Source organism: Thalassophryne amazonica, chromosome 18 (genome assembly GCF_902500255.1).
Source record: "Thalassophryne amazonica chromosome 18, fThaAma1.1, whole genome shotgun sequence".
NCBI classification, from domain to species: Eukaryota; Metazoa; Chordata; class Actinopteri; order Batrachoidiformes; family Batrachoididae; genus Thalassophryne; species Thalassophryne amazonica.
Window position 1 is genome coordinate 66,412,595 of NC_047120.1, and position 18,459 is coordinate 66,431,053.

The 18,459-nt window shown below is 40.3% G+C and overlaps 2 protein-coding genes across 2 annotated transcripts; one reads left to right on the forward strand and one right to left on the reverse strand.

Moving 5' to 3' along the window:
* Positions 1-835: 835 nt before the first annotated feature.
* On the forward strand, positions 836-4,723 carry phf5a (PHD finger protein 5A). Its single transcript, XM_034193783.1, has 4 exons — positions 836-929; positions 1,266-1,289; positions 4,167-4,333; positions 4,549-4,723. The coding sequence occupies exons 1-4, from the start codon at positions 878-880 to the stop codon at positions 4,636-4,638; spliced, it is 333 nt and encodes a 110-aa protein (XP_034049674.1). The 5' UTR covers positions 836-877; the 3' UTR covers positions 4,639-4,723.
* A 3,647-nt stretch (positions 4,724-8,370) lies between these two features.
* tefa (TEF transcription factor, PAR bZIP family member a) lies at positions 8,371-18,459 on the reverse strand. Its single transcript, XM_034194480.1, has 4 exons — positions 18,207-18,459; positions 15,448-15,810; positions 10,910-11,130; positions 8,371-9,388 (listed from the first exon to the last, which is right to left on the reverse strand). The coding sequence occupies exons 1-4, from the start codon at positions 18,322-18,324 to the stop codon at positions 9,173-9,175; spliced, it is 918 nt and encodes a 305-aa protein (XP_034050371.1). The 5' UTR covers positions 18,325-18,459; the 3' UTR covers positions 8,371-9,172.

An 18,459-nucleotide genomic window follows, 5' to 3' on the forward strand; every position in this document is an offset into this window, starting at 1 on the left:
AAAATAATAAATAATAACTTATTTGTCTGGACGCTCACATTTCCATGAACAAAACGTTTTAGATACCATATGGCAAACCACAAAGTAATAATTTAATAAATACACAAATGAAAACGTGTTGCAGAAAATCACGTTTTACAATAATATATGCATGTTTGTATTTTGACAAATTGTCAGTCAGAATACTTTTATTTTAAAAAGGACTACAAAATATGAAAAATACAACATTTCAGCTGAATACAAACGCTATTAATCAATTATGACACATACAAACACATATAAAGACACAAATAAGAAAGTTTTCACATAAATAAAACGAGTTGATTCTGATTTTCAAATTTTGGAAGAAATGACAATTTTTGATTGGAGTAAGATTTTTCAGTGGTTTTCTCCTGGTTCTGTAATTCCAAAACTAAACAGGAAACAAGGAGGGTTTTATTAGTGTAAATAATATTTGCCAGATTCATTTGAATTCTTTTCCCCCAAAATGTAAGGTTGTTTTAGTCAAAATATGCCCCAAACTTTTTTTTCAAACTTTGTGTTTTCTCTCTCTATCTCTCTATCTCTCTCCTCTTTCTTTCTCTCTCTTCTGAATTTCTGTTTCTATTTTGTGAATTTCTTTTTATCAGATTTTTTTCCCCGAACCTCTTTTTCTAAATTAGTTTTGTGAGTTTTTTCTGAATTAATAAGATAAACTCATTAAGAAAATAAAATGGATTTTCCCCTCAACCGAACGCTTGAAATGGTAAAAGATGGTAAAATACAGACAATTCATATCGCTAGGGGGCGGTAATGCAAAAAAAAAAAACCAAAACAAAAACGTAGCATAGAAAGTAGAGTTCAAAGGTGAACAAAGCCTTACGATCCTCCATTAAAAATGGCAAAGCATCATCCAGATCTGATTTTCTGCAGAAAACAAGCTGGTGTCGGTAAGTTTTGTATTTATACAGCACAAAGTCACATACGAGTTATTAAAATCACATGTGCCGAGGCCGAACAAAAAAAAGCGAACAGCCTAAAACAAACAGCAACTGAATCATACTAACCGTAGCTAACATGCTAACGACTTTGTGCCGATAGCCGTAGATGTGAATAAAAAGAGGACACAAAGTGCTGAAACTTTTAAAGTTATTGGAGGATAAAGGCAAACAACGCGTGTCTTATTTTTTAAAGTCTTCATTTACCCCCCCCCCACCGGTTATTGTGTTATTAAGGACGCACAGGACAAACTGTATAATTAACTTTTTTTTGTCTTTTTTCATCAGCGATCGGGAGACTTTGTGAGAAATGTAAGTATTTGTTTATTTTCTTAAACTTTCTCAGAGGATTATTCAGATGATCAGGAGAAAAAAAAAATAACCAACTCATTTCCAAGTTACTTATATGTACAGTCACTTGCCCAGTTCCGGATCATTGTCAGTTGCAGATCACTGCTGTAGTTTTTGTGCCGCCGTTTCTCGTAATCAGCACGAATAAGCTAATACTTGGTACCAATGGAAAGATTGATGTTTTGTCTACAAACGACCACAAGGTCGACCGGATCCAGCCATCCTTGTGACCAGCAGAGGAATCACAACATCCCAGTGTCTGCGGTGTGCGCGCTTTTTCTGACACTCATTCCTGCAAGTTTTAAAGTAACGATCTCTAAAATGTAGCAAAGGTGAGTTAGCCGTTCGGTGTTTTTGGTTCTAGAGTGGGAAAATACTTACTTACTTGGGAAGAAAATGTCAGTGTGTTATGCCTTGCTGTTTAATTGCGCGAATTTATCCCCGACGCGAAATATCTCCGACGGTTGCGGATCACTGAGGCAGCAGCCTCGTGTCTGTAGTTGTGAGCTTCCTTGTCCTTGTGGACTTTGGGGGTCATTTCGACATCACGAATGGACATGGATGTGGGGGCTTTTACTTTTTAATTCGGGAGAAATCTCACCTCCACACTTCATTTTTTGCTCGTAAAAACGTATAACAGCGCTTTTCGAAACGAAGCAAATTCTCATTTAATAAGTATAATTTATATCATTTTGTGTTCAAAACACATTCTCAGGCACAGTGTATCATTCTGCATTAGAAGGGCTCCAGCCAGATGCCAGGAATGAACCCAAAGTGAGGCAGAGTGTCATGATCTGGAACTGGCAAAAGTGATCCATTTCTGGCAAATATTTGCACCACACTTAATGTGGCTTCACACTTTAAGTAGAAGCGCTACTCCACCCAGACTTTTTCAGCTAAATAACATCCAAATACCCAATACAACAATACACAATTAAAGGACATTCAGTTGCATTATGGCTCCGTATAGCGGTACTTTAAAAAAGGTAATCCGGAACTGGGCAACCGTCTGTATATATACTTTGAGGATCTCCTGCATCAGCTGGATATGCTCCCTCTATAGTAGGGGCAGGGCTGGAAGCTGATGGAGGATTATCATGATTTTCCCTGGTGGAAGTCACTGATGTAGTCAAACAGCTCCGCAGTGGCAAGACCCTGGGGATTGATGAGATCTGACCTGAAATGCTGAAGGCTCTCGGTGTGGAGGGATTGTCTTGGATGAGACATCTCCTCAACATTGCGTTGAAGTCTGGGACACTGCCTAAGGAGTGGCAAACTGGGATGGTGGGCCCCATATTTAAGGAAAAAAAAGGGGGGCGGACCAGAGAGTGTGTGCCAATTATAGGGGCATCACACTACTCAGCCTCCCTGGTAAAGTCTACTCCAGGGTGCTGGAAAGGAGGATTCGGCCGATTCAATCAGAGGTTCGATTATAATCGAACCTCTGATTGAAGAGGAACAATGCGGGTTCCATCCTGGTTGTGGAACAACTGACCAGCTCTTCACTCTCACAAGTATCCTGGAGGGTGCCTGGGAGTATGCCCATGCAGTCTACATGTATTTTGTGGAGAAGGCATATGATCAGGTATCCCAGGAGATACTGTGGGAGGTGCTGCGGAAGTATGGAGTGAGGGGATCCCTTCTCAGGGCCGTCCAATCTCTGTACTCACAAAGCGAGAGCTGTGTTTGGGTGCTCTGCAGTAAGTCGGACTCGTTTCTGGTGGGGGTTGGCCTCCACCAGGGCTGCGCCATGTCACCAATCCTGTTTGTGATATTCATGGACAGGATATCGAGGCGTAGTCAGTGGGAGGAGGGCTTCCAGTTTGGTGGGCTCGTTCTCATCACTGCTTTTTGCTGATGATGTGGTCCTGTTGGCTTCATTGGCCGGTGACCTCCAACACTCACTGGATCAGTTCGCAGCTGAGTGTGAAGTGGCTGGGATGTGGATCAACACCTCTAAATCTGAGGCTATGCTTCTTAGCAGGAAACCGATGGATTGCCTACTCCCGGTAGGGAATGAGGTCTTATCCCAAGTGAAGGAGTTCAAGTAACTTGGGGTCTTGTTCATGAGTGAGGGGACAATGGAGCGTGAGATTGGCTGGAGAATCGGTGCAGCAGGGGCGGAATTGCATTCACTCTACCGTACTATTGTGATGAAAACGGAGTCAAGCCAAAAGGCGAAAATCTCGATCTACTGGTCAATCTTCGTTCCTGTTCTCACCTATGGTCATGAGGGTTGGGTCATGACCGAAAGAACTAGATCGCGGGTACAAGCGGATGAAATGGGCTTCCTTAGGAGGGTGGCTGGTGCCTCCCTTAGAGATAGGGTGAGAAGCTTGGTCATTCAGTGGGAGCTCAGAGTAGAGCCACTGCTCCTTTGCGTTGAAAGGAGCCACCTGAGGTGGTTCGGGCATCTGGTAAGGATGCCTCCTGAATGCCTCCCTAGGGAGATGTTCCAGACACTTCCATCTGGGAGGAGACCCTAGGGAAGACCCATTACTAGTTGGAGAGATTATATCTCCACACCGGCCTGGGAACACCTCAGGATCCCCCAGTCAGAGGTGGTCAAAGTGGCCTGAGAAAGGGAAGTCTGGTGTCCCCTGCTGGAGCTGTTGCCGCTGCGACCCGATCCCGGATAAGCGGTTGAAGATGAGCTATGATATATATATGCACTTTTACATAAAACACCTTTAAAAAAAATTTTTGTTTTTGCAATTTTTGGTAATTGCAGTCTGCTAAATATAATGAATGACACCAGTTCAGTGATGGATTAATAGATTAATCTTGACCTGTATTTTGGACTCGGTTCTTATTTTTTTATTTTATTTTTTTTTGTAGGCGATGGGAAGTGCGTCATCTGTGACTCGTACGTGAGGCCGTGCACACTGGTCCGGATCTGTGACGAGTGTAACTACGGCTCGTATCAAGGCCGCTGTGTGATCTGCGGCGGTCCCGGCGTGTCGGATGCGTACTACTGTAAAGAGTGCACCATCCAGGAGAAAGACGTGAGTCTAAACCTGCAGGCTCACACGCAAACCTGTCGCCAATCTGATGGCTTTCTTCACAATAAAAGAAAAATAGTTTGTTGTACATTTTGTCAGTTATCCCTGTGCATTACATAACCTTAAGATAAATACTAATAGTTTTTTTTAATTTCCTCACTTAAAAAAAAAAATCTTGTTTTTAAGAATGTGACAAAACTTTTCTCTTGTGTTTGCAGCGAGACGGCTGTCCAAAAATTGTAAATTTAGGCAGCTCTAAAACTGATCTCTTTTATGAAAGGAAGAAGTACGGCTTCAAGAAAAGGTGAAGACAACTGCCAATTTTTTTTTAATTTGTGTCGGTTTTATTTTAAAAAGTTCAATCTTTTTCAATAAAAGTCTCTTGTATATTTGTGTTCATTGCTGTGTAGACTTGAACATTAATGAACAGTATATTTTCTTATTGTCAGCAATGTGTTTAACCAAACAACAGTTACTCGCATTTTAACTAATCTGTACATGAAAAAACACACAAAGTACTTTATTCAATGTTTTATGACATTCATACAAAACACAAAGTGCTCATATTATCAAGGCATTTCTTAATGAAACCAAGGTTAAAAAAACTACAAGTTCAAGTACAAAGTCTAGAAGCTGCCCCCCCCCCCCCCCCCAAATATTCCAAGTCAGCATGAAATAAGCAAAAACCCAATTTCCTGTGAGCATAGTGTCACCACGACTGAAACTTGTCACAAGTAGCTAACCTTTTTTAAGCCACTGTATAATAAATATAAATTTTCAGGTTTAAGAAAAATAAAATGCATCAGTTGTATTTTAATGGACTACAATCTTTTTATAGGAGTAACATCTGGACTCAAGGTCACTTACACTCAACAAAAATATAAACGCAACACTTTTGGTTTTGCTCCCATTTTGTATGAGATGAACTCAAAGATCTAAAACTTTTTCCACATACACAATATCACCATTTCCCTCAAATATTATTCACAAACCAGTCTAAATCTGTGATAGTGAGCACTTCTCCTTTGCTGAGATAATCCATCCCACCTCACAGGTGTGCCATATCAAGGTGCTGATTAGACACCATGATTAGTGCACGGGTGTGCCTTAGACTGCCCACAATAAAAGGCCACTCTGAAAGGTGCAGTTTTGTTTTATTGGGGGGGGATACCAGTCAGTATCTGGTGTGACCACCATTTGCCTCATGCAGTGCAACACATCTCCTTCACATAGAGTTGATCAGGTTGTCAATTGTGGCCTGTGGAATATTGGTCCACTCCTCTTCAATGGCTGTGCGAAGTTGCTGGATATTGGCAGGAACTGGTACACGCTGTCATATACGCCGGTCCAGAGCATCCCAAACATACTCAATGGGTGACATGTCCGGTGAGTATGCCGGCCATGCAAGAACTGGGACATTTTCAGCTTCCAAGAATTGTGTACAGATCCTTGCAACATGGGGCCGTGCATTATCCTGCTGCAACATGAGGTGATGTTCTTGGATGTATGGCACAACAATGGGCCTCAGGATCTCGTCACGGTATCTCTGTGCATTCAAAATGCCATCAATAAAATGCACCTGTGTTCTTCGTCCATAACAGACGCCTGCCCATACCATAACCCCACCGCCACCATGGGCCACTCGATCCACAACATTGACATCAGAAAACCGCTCACCCACACGACGCCACACACGCTGTCTGCCATCTGCCTTGGACAGTGTGAACCGGGATTCATCCGTGAAGAGAACACCTCTCCAACGTGGCATTGTGCTGTGTGATAAAACTGCATCTTTCAGAGTGGCTTTTTATTGTGGGCAGTCTAAGGCACACCTGTGCACTAATCAGCATCTTGATACGGCACACCTGTGAGGTGGGATGGATTATCTCAGCAAAGGAGAAGTGCTCACTATCACAGATTTAGACTGGTTTGTGAACAATATTTGAGGGAAATGGTGATATTGTGTATGTGGAAAAGTTTTAGATCTTTGAGTTCATCTCATACAAAATGGGAGCAAAACCAAAAGTGTTGCATTTATATTTTTGTTGAGTGTATATTCACACATGCATTTAATGAGGGGAATAATGATGATATTGGGTTTTAAAGCAGATCCTGGCGGCTTAAATGCACACATCTTGTGAACACTGCAAACAGGATTTCAATTTTACTTCACACAATGCGACAAGGCGGCTTACTTATTGGTGCAAATAAATGAACACAAATGCATCAGATAAATGAGGGTCTGCTGCTGAAAATAACATTAAATGCAGAAATCACGGGTACTCCAGTGCATTTTAGGATTCTTGGTCACATCGCTGCCATCCTGTAAAGAAGCTGAACTCTGATATGAAGTGTTTGATGGCAAAGAAATGGCAAAAAAAAAAAAAAACCTTAAGTGCAAACCTAAAAGTTACAAATTGTGCGTATATTAGCAAAAATAAACAACATTCAACCGAAACTTTAAATAAACCCAAATACTTTGACCAATACAAAACATGAGTATGAAATACGGTGCATCCAGAAAGTATTCACAGTACTTCACTTTTTCCACATTTTATGTTACAGCCTTATTCCAAAATGGAGTAAATTCATTTTTTACCCCCCAAAATTCTCTAAGGTCCTTCTCGCCCACTCACTCAGTTTTGACAGGCGGCCAGCTTACACAAAAATCCTGGTGGAGCCGAACTTCTTCTATTTACAGATGATGGAGGCCACTGTATTCATTGGGACCTTCAAAGCAGCAGAAATGTTTCTGTACCCTTCCCAGATTTGTGCCTCAAGACAATCCTGTCTTGGAGGTTTACAGACAATTCCTTTGAGGTGTGTGTCTTTCCAAATCATGTCCAATCAACTGAATTTACCCCAGGTGGACACCAGTTAAGCTGTAGAAACTTCTCAAGGATGATCAGTGGAAACAGGATCCACGTGAGCTCAACACCTTGAAGACAAAGGAGCTGGTCATTGACTTTGGGAAGTTAAGACCAAGACTGTGACCAGTTCTGATCGGGGGAGTTGAAGTGGAGGCTGTGGATTCCTACAAGTACCTTGGGCTGTGGCTGGACAGCAGACTGGACAACTCACACCAACCACCTGTGCAGTAAGGGACAGCAGGCTGTACTTCCTGAGGAGGCTGTGGTCATTTAATATCTGCAGGAAACTCCTGTGGATGTTCTACCAGTTCGTGGTAGCCAGCGACCAGTTTTACACCATGGTATGCTGGGGGGAAGTGCATCAAAGGACATATCCAGGCTGGACAAACTGATCAGATGGGCTGGCTTTGTGGTTGGCATGAAGCTGGACTGTCTGGTGATGGTGGCAGAGACGAGAACATCGGATAAACTGCTGGACATCATGGCTGATGCCAGTCACCCTCTGCACACAGTCATCAGCAACCAGAGGAGCCTGTTTAGCCACAGACTGCTCCTTCCTAAGTGCAGGACCAACAAACTGAAAAACTCCTTTGTCTTTCAGGCCATCAGACTGTACAACTCCTCACTCAGGGAGGAGTAGTAACAGGAAGACAGGATGGTAAGGAGAGGAACAGTAGTAGCCAGTAAACCAGTAGCGAGCAGTGTTTCTGGTATTTACATTTTGCAAGTTGTTTTACTTTTGATACTGTGCTTCTTACCCTGTGTGCTGCTGGAACCTCAATATCTCTGAGGGAGTCTTCCCAAGGGATTAATAAAGTTCAAGCTAATCTATTTTGCGTTTCATGACAAAGGCTGTAGATACTTATCTACATGCGATTTCTTAGTTATTTGCAAAAATCTCAAAACTTTTTTTCAACATTATCATTATGGGGTACTGTGTAGAATTTTGAGAAAAAAAAATTGAATTAATTTTGGAATAAGGCAGGGGTGGTGGCCAAGTGGTTAATGCGCTTGGTTTTAGTGTAGAAGGTTCCGGGTTCAAATCCCACCCCTGACACATTTCTCCATGTAATGTGGAGATGCATCAGGAAGGGTGTCCGGCGTAAAACCTGTGCCAGATCCACCTTGGATTTGCTGTGGCAACCCCAAGTGCAAACAAGGGAGCAGCCGAAGGGACTTACTACATTAATTTTGGAATAAGGCTGTAAATAAATGTAGACAAAGCGAAATGCTGTGAATACTTTCCGTATGCACTATATACACACACATTATTTAAAACAGCAGCAAAAAATAATCACAGATATAAAGTCAAACGTAACAAACACCAAGTTAAATGTTTCAAAATTATAATTCAAGATTACTTGGTGATATTGGCAAATAATATGATTAAAGACAAACTTTTAAAATGAAATCACGAGAAGCAGTCTTCTGTCAAAAAATATGATATCAAGTTGGTCATCAGGGCTATGACAAAGTGTCAGAAATCTTTATATTTTGTTACAAAACATCAAATCAATCAGGGAGTTGAAATGTTTTGAAAGTGCTGGAATAAATGCAAAAATATTTATCCTCTAAATGTTTTAATGTGGTGTGAACGTGTTTGTCTATATGTGTGTGGCCCTGCAACAGCCTGGCGTCCTGTCAAGGGTGTTCCCTGCCTCATGCCCCATGACTGCTGGGATAGGCTCCAGCCCCTTAGTAACACCTTATAACACTGAACAAAAATATGAAAGGTCAACAACATAATTAAGATCAACATTTATAGAGCGTAAAAAAAAAATTAAAAAAATCCTGCTCAAAGACAGTGACCATGATCGGCTCTCGCTTCTGGGATCTTGGTCACAAATGCCACCAATAAAATAAAAAACATTACATACAGTATTTAAAAGTGGGTCCACATCCTCAGTAACAGTCGTACTGCGTTTTACTTTGAACTTCAGACAGATCCCGCGTTTCACACGTGGGTTGAAATTCACAGCTGCCCAAATTTGGATTGGTAGCAACACACAGTTTTCTTGTAGCGGTTGCAATCCCGCTGTAGCTTGGCCACCTCGCTGCGCAGCGCCGTGTTCTCGCACTCCAGAAAAGCTGCGCGCACAGCGATCTGGTTCTCCTTCAGTCTGCGAGCTTCGCGGGAACGTTTGGCTGCCATGTTGTTCTTCCTCCTCCTCTGCCAGTATTTTTCATCCTGGACAGGCAAAGAAGACAAAAGGAGCAGAGTTGGAATGAGTGACCAAAAAAGGAATAATCCAATAATGTCTACCTCCACCAGTGACATCTGATTATTTTTTTCTTGGCAGGACAGAAATGATGTCTCCCTACGTCACACTCTTTAAAAAGTCCCATCATTAAATCAGTAAATTACTTTTCATAAAAACCTGCTGCCAATATGGGAGGTCAAGAGGTGAACACACAGGATGTAATGTGCCCGCTAACCCGGTTATTATCTGACAGACTGGAGGAAGCACAAAGCTCAGTTTGGCGCTTTTCAAACTGCTGAGTCACTGTGAGTTGCAAGTTTCACTACCAGACGACCTTTTTTTGACCCTGTGAGTCAGCCGCTGAAATGCACGAGTTCACTGCTCACACCGCTGGAATTTAGCTCAAACACACGAAAAGTTTGCTCGATAATACTGTTGCATGTCACTGAAAGAATTTAAAACAATTTGATCCCCGTGGGTGCATTCAGAGGAAGATAAACGGTTCAGAATGTAACGGGATTGTTGAGTATTTTCTGAAGATATTCGAATGTGCCGCCTCACTGAAAGCTTTTATTGGTCTCAATAGACTCCACCATGAGGGTTTTTTGTTCCATCACTTTTGATGCCAACTGCGTGCTAAGGCCAGGAAATCCAAGGAGTTAAGAACATTACTGCATGTTTTTTAGCCTCATTTCTTACAACAATCAACTTGTTTAGCATCTTCTCCCAAACAGGTATAAGTCTCCTCTCACCAAGTAAAAGATGAAAGAGGCCATTCTAAAGTGAAAGCCCCTTTCACACCAGGCCAACGTAGAGTTGCATAATGCAGCATACTGACTCGGCCGAGCTTATGCACCCCTACGTGGCAATACAATGAGGGGCGCAAAGGGGTCTGCGAAATGGACGCAAAAAAATAAAACTTTAATTTTTTTCATGGACATTCGGCGTAGAGCACTGTGTCCAGTGCTCGATGCAACACTCCGCTACTGTACACAAGTCTCCGCAATTATACGCTACCCTACACCAGTCCAGGGAAAAATCCTTTTAGGGTTGTTTTTTTTTTTTTTTTAATCAGTACATACCTGCATTGCTAGATTTTATTCATCCCCCTGGACTCTGCTGGCAGTGAAGCTTCAAAACCACAGAAGAAGAGACGGGCCAAAGCTTCTCCCCCTGCACGCGACATACGCAGCCATTCCTGCATAATAGTTATGCAGCACAATGCAACTCTACGCCAGCCCGGTGTGAAAGAGGCTGTAGACCAGCAGAAATATGATCACAGCCAGTTTTACTGACACAATATGGAGTATTTAAATCAGGAATAATTCCTTTTCCATCATCAGGTTTTTGTGCAACTCCAGACTGAGGCAGTGAACAGAAATGATTAAATCATCTTTAGAAACTGAAGCAGACATGGACACTGGAGGACCGACTTACGGTACACGTGACTTCATACTGTAATTCTTTCCTGTTTAAACACGTTCCGCTGGGCTGACGTCGATTCATACCTTCTTTTCCTCGGGTACAAACACCTTCCTGGCTTTTTTGACCATCGGCTGGGGCTTCAGCTCGTCTTCGGTGAATTTGTGTTTGCGTGGATCAAAGAGTTTACCTCCAGGGACAGTTGACAGGACCAGGTCGGTGGGATCCAGCTCATAGTTAATGTCCACCATGATATCGTCGGGGTCCACAGACTCGGGCGTCGCTCTGTCGGGTTCGGTGGTCACTTCTGAGCAGACAGCGTGGAAACACGACAGCACACAGTTGACAAAATACAGAGTGATGTCAGTGTGATGAAGATGTGCTGCTACCTAAAAATACAGAATTATGGTTTTATACAACAGTCTTTTGAGACTAAAATCCTTTCTGCGGGGTTGTGTGGACTTGACTTATTTAAAATTGTACAACATAACTGCTGTGAATCATTAAATTAACAGTATTTCTAGGCAGAAACTGTCTCTTTCACTTACAACCACACCTGTTCCTTATCCATCATCCACTAACTATCCACACGTCTATAGGACATTACATTCACCACATTTATCCATGCCATGCCAATTATCTATGAAGCCCACCTCATGGGCTTCATAGATAATTGGCAAAGCTTCTGGGGAAAACCTGGTCTTGTTAGGAGAGATGGCATCCATCCCACTTTGGATGGAGCAGCTCTCATTTCTAGAAATCTGGCCAATTTTCTTAAATCCTCCAAACCGTGACTATCCAGGGTTGGGACCAGGAAGCAGAGTTGTAGTCTTACACACCTCTCTGCAGCTTCTCTCCCCCTGCCATCCCCTCATTACCCCATCCCCGTAGAGACGGTGCCTGCTCCCAGACCACCAATAACCAGCAAAAATCTATTTAAACATAAAAATTCAAAAAGAAAAAATAATATAGCACCTTCAACTACACCACAGACTAAAACAGTTAAATGTGGTCTATTAAACATTAGGTCTGTCTCTTCTAAGTCCCTGTTAGTAAATGATATAATAATTGATCAACATATTGATTTATTCTGCCTTACAGAAACCTGGTTACAGCAGGATGAATATGTTAGTTTAAATGAGTCAACACCCCTGAGTCACACTAACTGCCAGAATGCTCGTAGCACGGCCGAGGCGGAGGATTAGCAGCGATCTTCCATTCCAGCTTATTAATTAATCAAAAACCCAGACAGAGCTTTAATTCATTTGAAAGCTTGACTCTTAGTCTTGTCCATCCAAATTGGAAGTCCCAAAAACCAGTTTTATTTGTTATTATCCATCGTCTACCTGGTCGTTACTGTGAATTTTCAGACCTTTTGGCTGACTTAGTGCTTAGCTCAGATAAGATAATTATAGTGGGCGATTTTAACATCCACACAGATGCTGAGAATGACAGCCTCAACACTGCATTTAATCTATTATTAGACTCAATTGGCTTTGCTCAAAATGTAAATGAGTCCACCCACCACTTTAATCATATCTTAGATCTTGTTCTGACTTATGGTATGGAAATTGAAGACTTAACAGTATTCCCTGAAAACTCCCTTCTGTCTGATCATTTCTTAATAACATTTACATTTACTCTGATGGACTACCCAGCAGTGGGGAATAAGTTTCATTACACTAGAAGTCTTTCAGAAAGCACTGTAACTAGGTTTAAGGATATGATTCCTTCTTTATGTTCTCTAATGCCATATACCAACACAGTGCAGAGTAGCTACCTAAACTCTGTAAGTGAGATAGAGTATCTCGTCAATAGTTTTACATCCTCATTGAAGACAACTTTGGATGCTGTAGCTCCTCTGAAAAAGAGAGCTTTAAATCAGAAGTGCCTGACTCCGTGGCATAACTCACAAACTCGCAGCTTAAAGCAGATAACCCGTAAGTTGGAGAGGAAATGGCGTCTCACTAATTTAGAAGATCTTCACTTAGCCTGGAAAAAGAGTCTGTTGCTCTATAAAAAAGCCCTCCGTAAATCTAGGACATCTTACTACTCATCACTAATTGAAGAAAATAAGAACAACCCCAGGTTTCTTTTCAGCACTGTAGCCAGGCTGACAAAGAGTCAGAGCTCTATTGAGCCGAGTATTCCTTTAACTTTAACTAGTAATGACTTCATGACTTTCTTTGCTAATAAAATTTTAACTATTAGAGAAAAAATTACTCATAACCATCCCAAAGACATATCGTTATCTTTGCTTTCAGTGATGCCGGTATTTGGTTAGACTCTTTCTCTCCGATTGTTCTGTCTGAGTTATTTTCATTAGTTACTTCATCCAAACCATCAACATGTCTATTAGACCCCATTCCTACCAGGCTGCTCAAGGAAGCCCTACCATTATTTAATGCTTCGATCTTAAATATGATCAATCTATCTTTATTAGTTGGCTATGTACCACAGGCTTTTAAGGTGGCAGTAATTAAACCATTACTTAAAAAGCCATCACTTGACCCAGCTATCTTAGCTAATTATAGGCCAATCTCCAACCTTCCTTTTCTCTCAAAAATTCTTGAAAGGGTAGTTGTAAAACAGCTAACTGATCATCTGCAGAGGAATGGTCTATTTGAAGAGTTTGTCAGGTTTTAGAATTCATCATAGTACAGAAACAGCATTAGTGAAAGTTACAAATGATCTTCTTATGGCTTCAGACAGTGGACTCATCTCTGTGCTTGTTCTGTTAGACCTCAGTGCTGCTTTTGATACTGCTGACCATAAAATTTTGTTACAGAGATTAGAGCATGCCATAGGTATTAAAGGCACTGCGCTGCAGTGGTTTGAATCATATTTATCTAATAGATTACAATTTGTTCATGTAAATGGGGAATCTTCTTCACAGACTAAGGTTAATTATGGAGTTCCACAAGGTTCTGTGCTAGGACCAATTTTATTCACTTTATACATGCTTCCCTTAGGCAGTATTATTAGACGGCATTGCTTAAATTTTCATTGTTACGCAGATGATACCCAGCTTTATCTATCCATGAAGCCAGAGGACACACACCAATTAGCTAAACTGCAGGATTGTCTTACAGACATAAAGACATGGATGACCTCTAATTTCCTGCTTTTAAACTCAGATAAAACTGAAGTTATTGTACTTGGCCCCACAAATCTTAGAAACATGGTACATAGGACTGCTTTTTTGCATTTGCGCAATATCTCTAAAATTAGAAAGGTCTTGTCTCAGAGTGATGCTGAAAAACTAATTCATGCATTTATTTCCTCTAGGCTGGACTATTGTAATTCATTATTATCAGGTTGTCCTAAAAGTTCCCTGAAAAGCCTTCAGTTAATTCAAAATGCTGCAGCTAGAGTACTGACAGGGACTACAAGGGGAGAGCATATCTCAATTTAAAATTCTTCTTCTTACTTATAAGGTTTTGAATAATCAGGTCCCATCTTATCTTAGGGACCTCATAGTACCATATCACCCCAATAGAGACTGCAGGCTTACTTGTAGTTCCTAGGGTTTGTAAGAGTAGAATGGGAGGCAGAGCCTTCAGCTTTCAGGCTCCTCTCCTGTGGATCCAGCTCCCAATTCAGATCAGGGAGACAGACACCCTCTCTACTTTTAAGATTAGGCTTAAAACTTTCCTTTTTGCTAAAGCTTATAGTTAGGGCTGGATCAGGTGACCCTGAACCATCCCTTAGTTATGCTGCTATAGACTTAGACTGCTGGGGGGTTCCCATGATGCACTGAGTGTTTCTTTCTCCTTTTGCTCTGTATGCACCACTCTGCATTTAATCATTAGTGATTGATCTCTGCTCCCCTCCACAGCATGTCTTTTTCCTGGTTCTCTCCCTCAGCCCCAACCAGTCCCAGCAGAAGACTGCCCCTCCCTGAGCCTGGTTCTGCTGGAGGTTTCTTCCTGTTAAAAGGGAGTTTTTCCTTCCCACTGTCGCCAAGTGCTTGCTCACAGGGGGTCATTTTGACCGTTGGGGTTTTTACGTAATTATTGTATGGCCTTGCCTTACAATATAAAGCGCCTTGGGGCAACTGTCTGTTGTGATTTGGCGCTATATAAATAAAATTCATTGATTGACATTTTAACAAGCTTGTCCTCATTAGAACATTCTCTTATAATGCGATGGTGAGCAAAGACGTGACAGCACTTAGTCTTTTCATGTTAAAGCGTGCGAGACAGTCTCGTCTGTCCACTCATTATATTTTACAGGGTACATGCTTCAGCTTTTCCAGTCCCACTCACACAGCCCATGATTCTTTAACATCTATATTTACAATCATAATTCTAATTTAGAAAATGGTCTGAAGGTACCCAAACATCCAACTCAAGAACAGAAAAACCTGAAGCTGTCCATCAACTTAAGGCTGTGTCACCTTCTGCCTCACGCCATGTAATCAATACATCAATATAATCGATTGATAAATACACCTGAGGCAGTTAATACATACATCAATACAACTGGCTCATTCTGTGTAAATGATTGATCAGTATTATTTATGATTATGATGATGCACTGCTTGTTTATATTTTTATTGTACATTTTGTTTATTTTTATGCATCATCGATCAACAATTTGGCCTAAAACGTGCTTTGCTCACCTGTAGTGATGTCACAGCTGAGGTCAGAGTCATTCTTGATGATGACCACTTCCTCCTCACAGTCATCCGACTCTGACAGCAGACCCGCTGTGGTATTCCCAGCTTCCTTTGCTACCTTTTGTTTGTCAAAATTAATCGGTTCCAGTTTGCCTTCTGGACTAGGCTTCTCCTCTTCAGCAGAGACGGGGATGCAGTTCTCCAAAAAGAACTCTTCCAGGTCCATGTACTCCAAGTGGATATTCTTTCCATCAAATGGAAAATTTTTTTCCCAGATAGCAGGAGTCAGGGCCGCTGAGGTCCCCACATCACTGCCTTCACTGTCCAAGTCTACATCTCCCAGGTGCAGCTTCGTCTTTCCACTTCCTGAAAAGTGTCAAAAACAAACTACTGCTTTCAAGACACCGACAGACAAGTCATGTCCGATCTTATTAGCTGGGAAAACTACTCATCTGTGCATTTTCTACCTTTTAGGACCCACCGACATAGAAACACTTGTTACGTCACACACTCCCAATAATAACACACTTCATGTGGATCTCTATACAGATCTAAAACAAAATCTATTTATGGATTAAAATATGAAATTCATTAGATATGTGGATTGGATCTTGAATGACTGAAAAAAGGAAGTTATACGGCTCATGAATTGGATCTAAATCATCCCCAAACTTTTAACTGATATTTTCACATGATTTCATATATATAATTATGTAACTAATTAATACATTAAAGCAAAATTATAGCTTCATTGGCAGAACAAATAAGAAATTTCACTTAATGCCATCAAGCTTTGTGCCAAAATCTGACAAAAGGCTGCGCTAGAAATAACGAGTCAAATTAAACCATTTGATTCAATAGTCATCATTGATTAGTTGATTGACAGAAAAAAAAAAAATCTGCAGCTATTTTGCAATATTATCAGTTATTTCACATACATTTTCTAGAAAAAAAACATGACATATATGATTGTATACTATGATGTTTTATGCCTCTCTTTGGTTTCTTGAAATCAGTGTAGGATTTGTTTAATAGTCTTTACGTCTGTCAGTGGGGCAAACTTAAACAAGCTTCTTTTTTTAACCAATCTTTTTTCCTAAAATGTGAGATTGAAAACTAATTATCATAAATCTGATTAACAAATAGTCAATGAAAAATAGAACTAATAATGTAGACATGTGTGGAGAGCCCCGATCTGAGAGCCTGGAGATCCACCTGGTTTCCAGACGAACTGTCTGTGTTTCTGCCTGTTCCACTGTCTGGTTATTAGACTGGTGAAGATTTACTGCTTTTCTATAACTGAACTGGAAAATAAATCAATTTATATTTTGGACACTGCCTTTGAAACAAAATGTCACAATGCTCATGGGGGGGGGAGAGAGAAAAAGAAAAGAAAAACTTACTTTACTTTTATTATTATGCACTACTTATGTTTACAATTATACATGAAATATTTGTTTTGCTCATTACTTTTCATTTTGCTTTAAATTATTTTCTAGCATATGTACTGTAACTATGACTATTTTCATTAGAGATGGTTATGATTAATTACAGAGTTTAAAATGCCACCCCCAAAAACTGTAATTTTTGAGAACCAAAAGTAACATGCTGAAATTACTTTAGTCTGGTCAACAATTTACATACTAAAGACACTTGTAGTAATAGTGGTTAAGAGTAACTGAATACATTTACTCAAATATTGCAACTCAATACAAATTTGAAATACTTGTACTTTTGACTTTTTACATTTTCTTGCTGCTACTTTATCCTTCCACTCTGTTACATGTTGGAGGCAAACATTTTACTTCTTATTGGTCAACCTTCATTACTTTGTAGATTCAGAATACTAATAAAAATATTACCAAAAAAAAAAATTATATATATATATATTTATATATATATATATATATATATACACACACAATGTTTAGCGAATGCTGAACTATAAAACTCTTTATGGTTGTTCACCCACATGTCAGAGGGAATGTATCAAGTTGTATGTACCAACCCCCACTTTGTGATTTCAGGATACAGCTCTGATTTGTGTTCCAGGGGTCAAGATCTTACAGAGCTCTATGCTCAGTATAATTTTTTTTATGGCTGCTGTAATTTTTATCACCTTTTCCATTCGTTTTTATTCATTCTAAGAGTGCTTTATAAATAACCTTACAATCCAAGGTTACAGAAATTAACATACATAAAAATATCTCCACATTTACCAGATCCAAAAAGAAAGTGATGAACAAAAGCATAAAAAAAATCTGTTGTTGCTGTTACACTGATAAAGAATTTTTACAATAATATACATTACTCTGCGTAATGACTACTTTAAGTTTTAGCACCTTTAAATTGATAAAACTTTGTAATTTAAGTTTTCACAGGATTTTTATTCAGTAAATGATCTGAGAACTTTTTATAGTAGCTGTCGACTTTTATAAATCGATAAATTACTCTGCATAATGCAAAATAAATGTAATGTAATAATAATGTAAAATAATGTCAAAATAAAAACTCAAACTACTAATCAAAATCAAATAATGGCCATGTTTCAGTCTACTCCAAATGTTCAGAAATGTAAGAAAACAAAGAATTATTCTAAAAAGAAAAAAGAAAAGAAAAAAAAGGCACTTTAAAAGTTGTTCCAGTGAACTGGTCTTACGGACAGTTCTGTTACCCGTCACATTCTGTGCCCATTAGATAGCCAAACAGCACAAGCGGCTAAACTCGTCCAACAGAGCAAAGTTGTGTTTTGAGCGTCTTACCGCCGTCGTTGTCCGGTCCATTCGGCGTAGACATTTCCAGTATTTTCTTCAGAACCACCGGGAAAGAACCGGCGACTTTTGAGCCCGTTTCGAAAAGCATCCGCTGTGAACCGCTCATCACAGTTAGCAACTAGGGTAACAAACAGCTAATGTAGCTCAGCCGGTCTGTCGTTATTAAACCCAGAAAAGAGCAAAATAAAGAAAAGTCAACGAAGTTCCGAAGTACCCAGTTTTGACGCATTTTAAATAAATT

Coding starts and splice junctions, on each gene's coding strand:
- phf5a (XM_034193783.1), top strand. CDS start 878: ATGGCAAAGCATCATCCAGATCTGATTTTCTGCAGAAAACAAGCTGGT. Junction 930..1,265: donor CAGAAAACAAGCTGGTGTCG/GTAAGTTTTGTA, acceptor TTTTTTCATCAG/CGATCGGGAGACTTTGTGAG. Junction 1,290..4,166: donor CGGGAGACTTTGTGAGAAAT/GTAAGTATTTGT, acceptor TTTTTTTTGTAG/GCGATGGGAAGTGCGTCATC.
- tefa (XM_034194480.1), bottom strand. CDS start 18,324: ATGAGCGGTTCACAGCGGATGCTTTTCGAAACGGGCTCAAAAGTCGCC. Junction 15,811..18,206: donor TGGACCGGACAACGACGGCG/GTAAGACGCTCA, acceptor GACACTTTTCAG/GAAGTGGAAAGACGAAGCTG. Junction 9,389..10,909: donor TTGTACCCGAGGAAAAGAAG/GTATGAATCGAC, acceptor TTGCCTGTCCAG/GATGAAAAATACTGGCAGAG.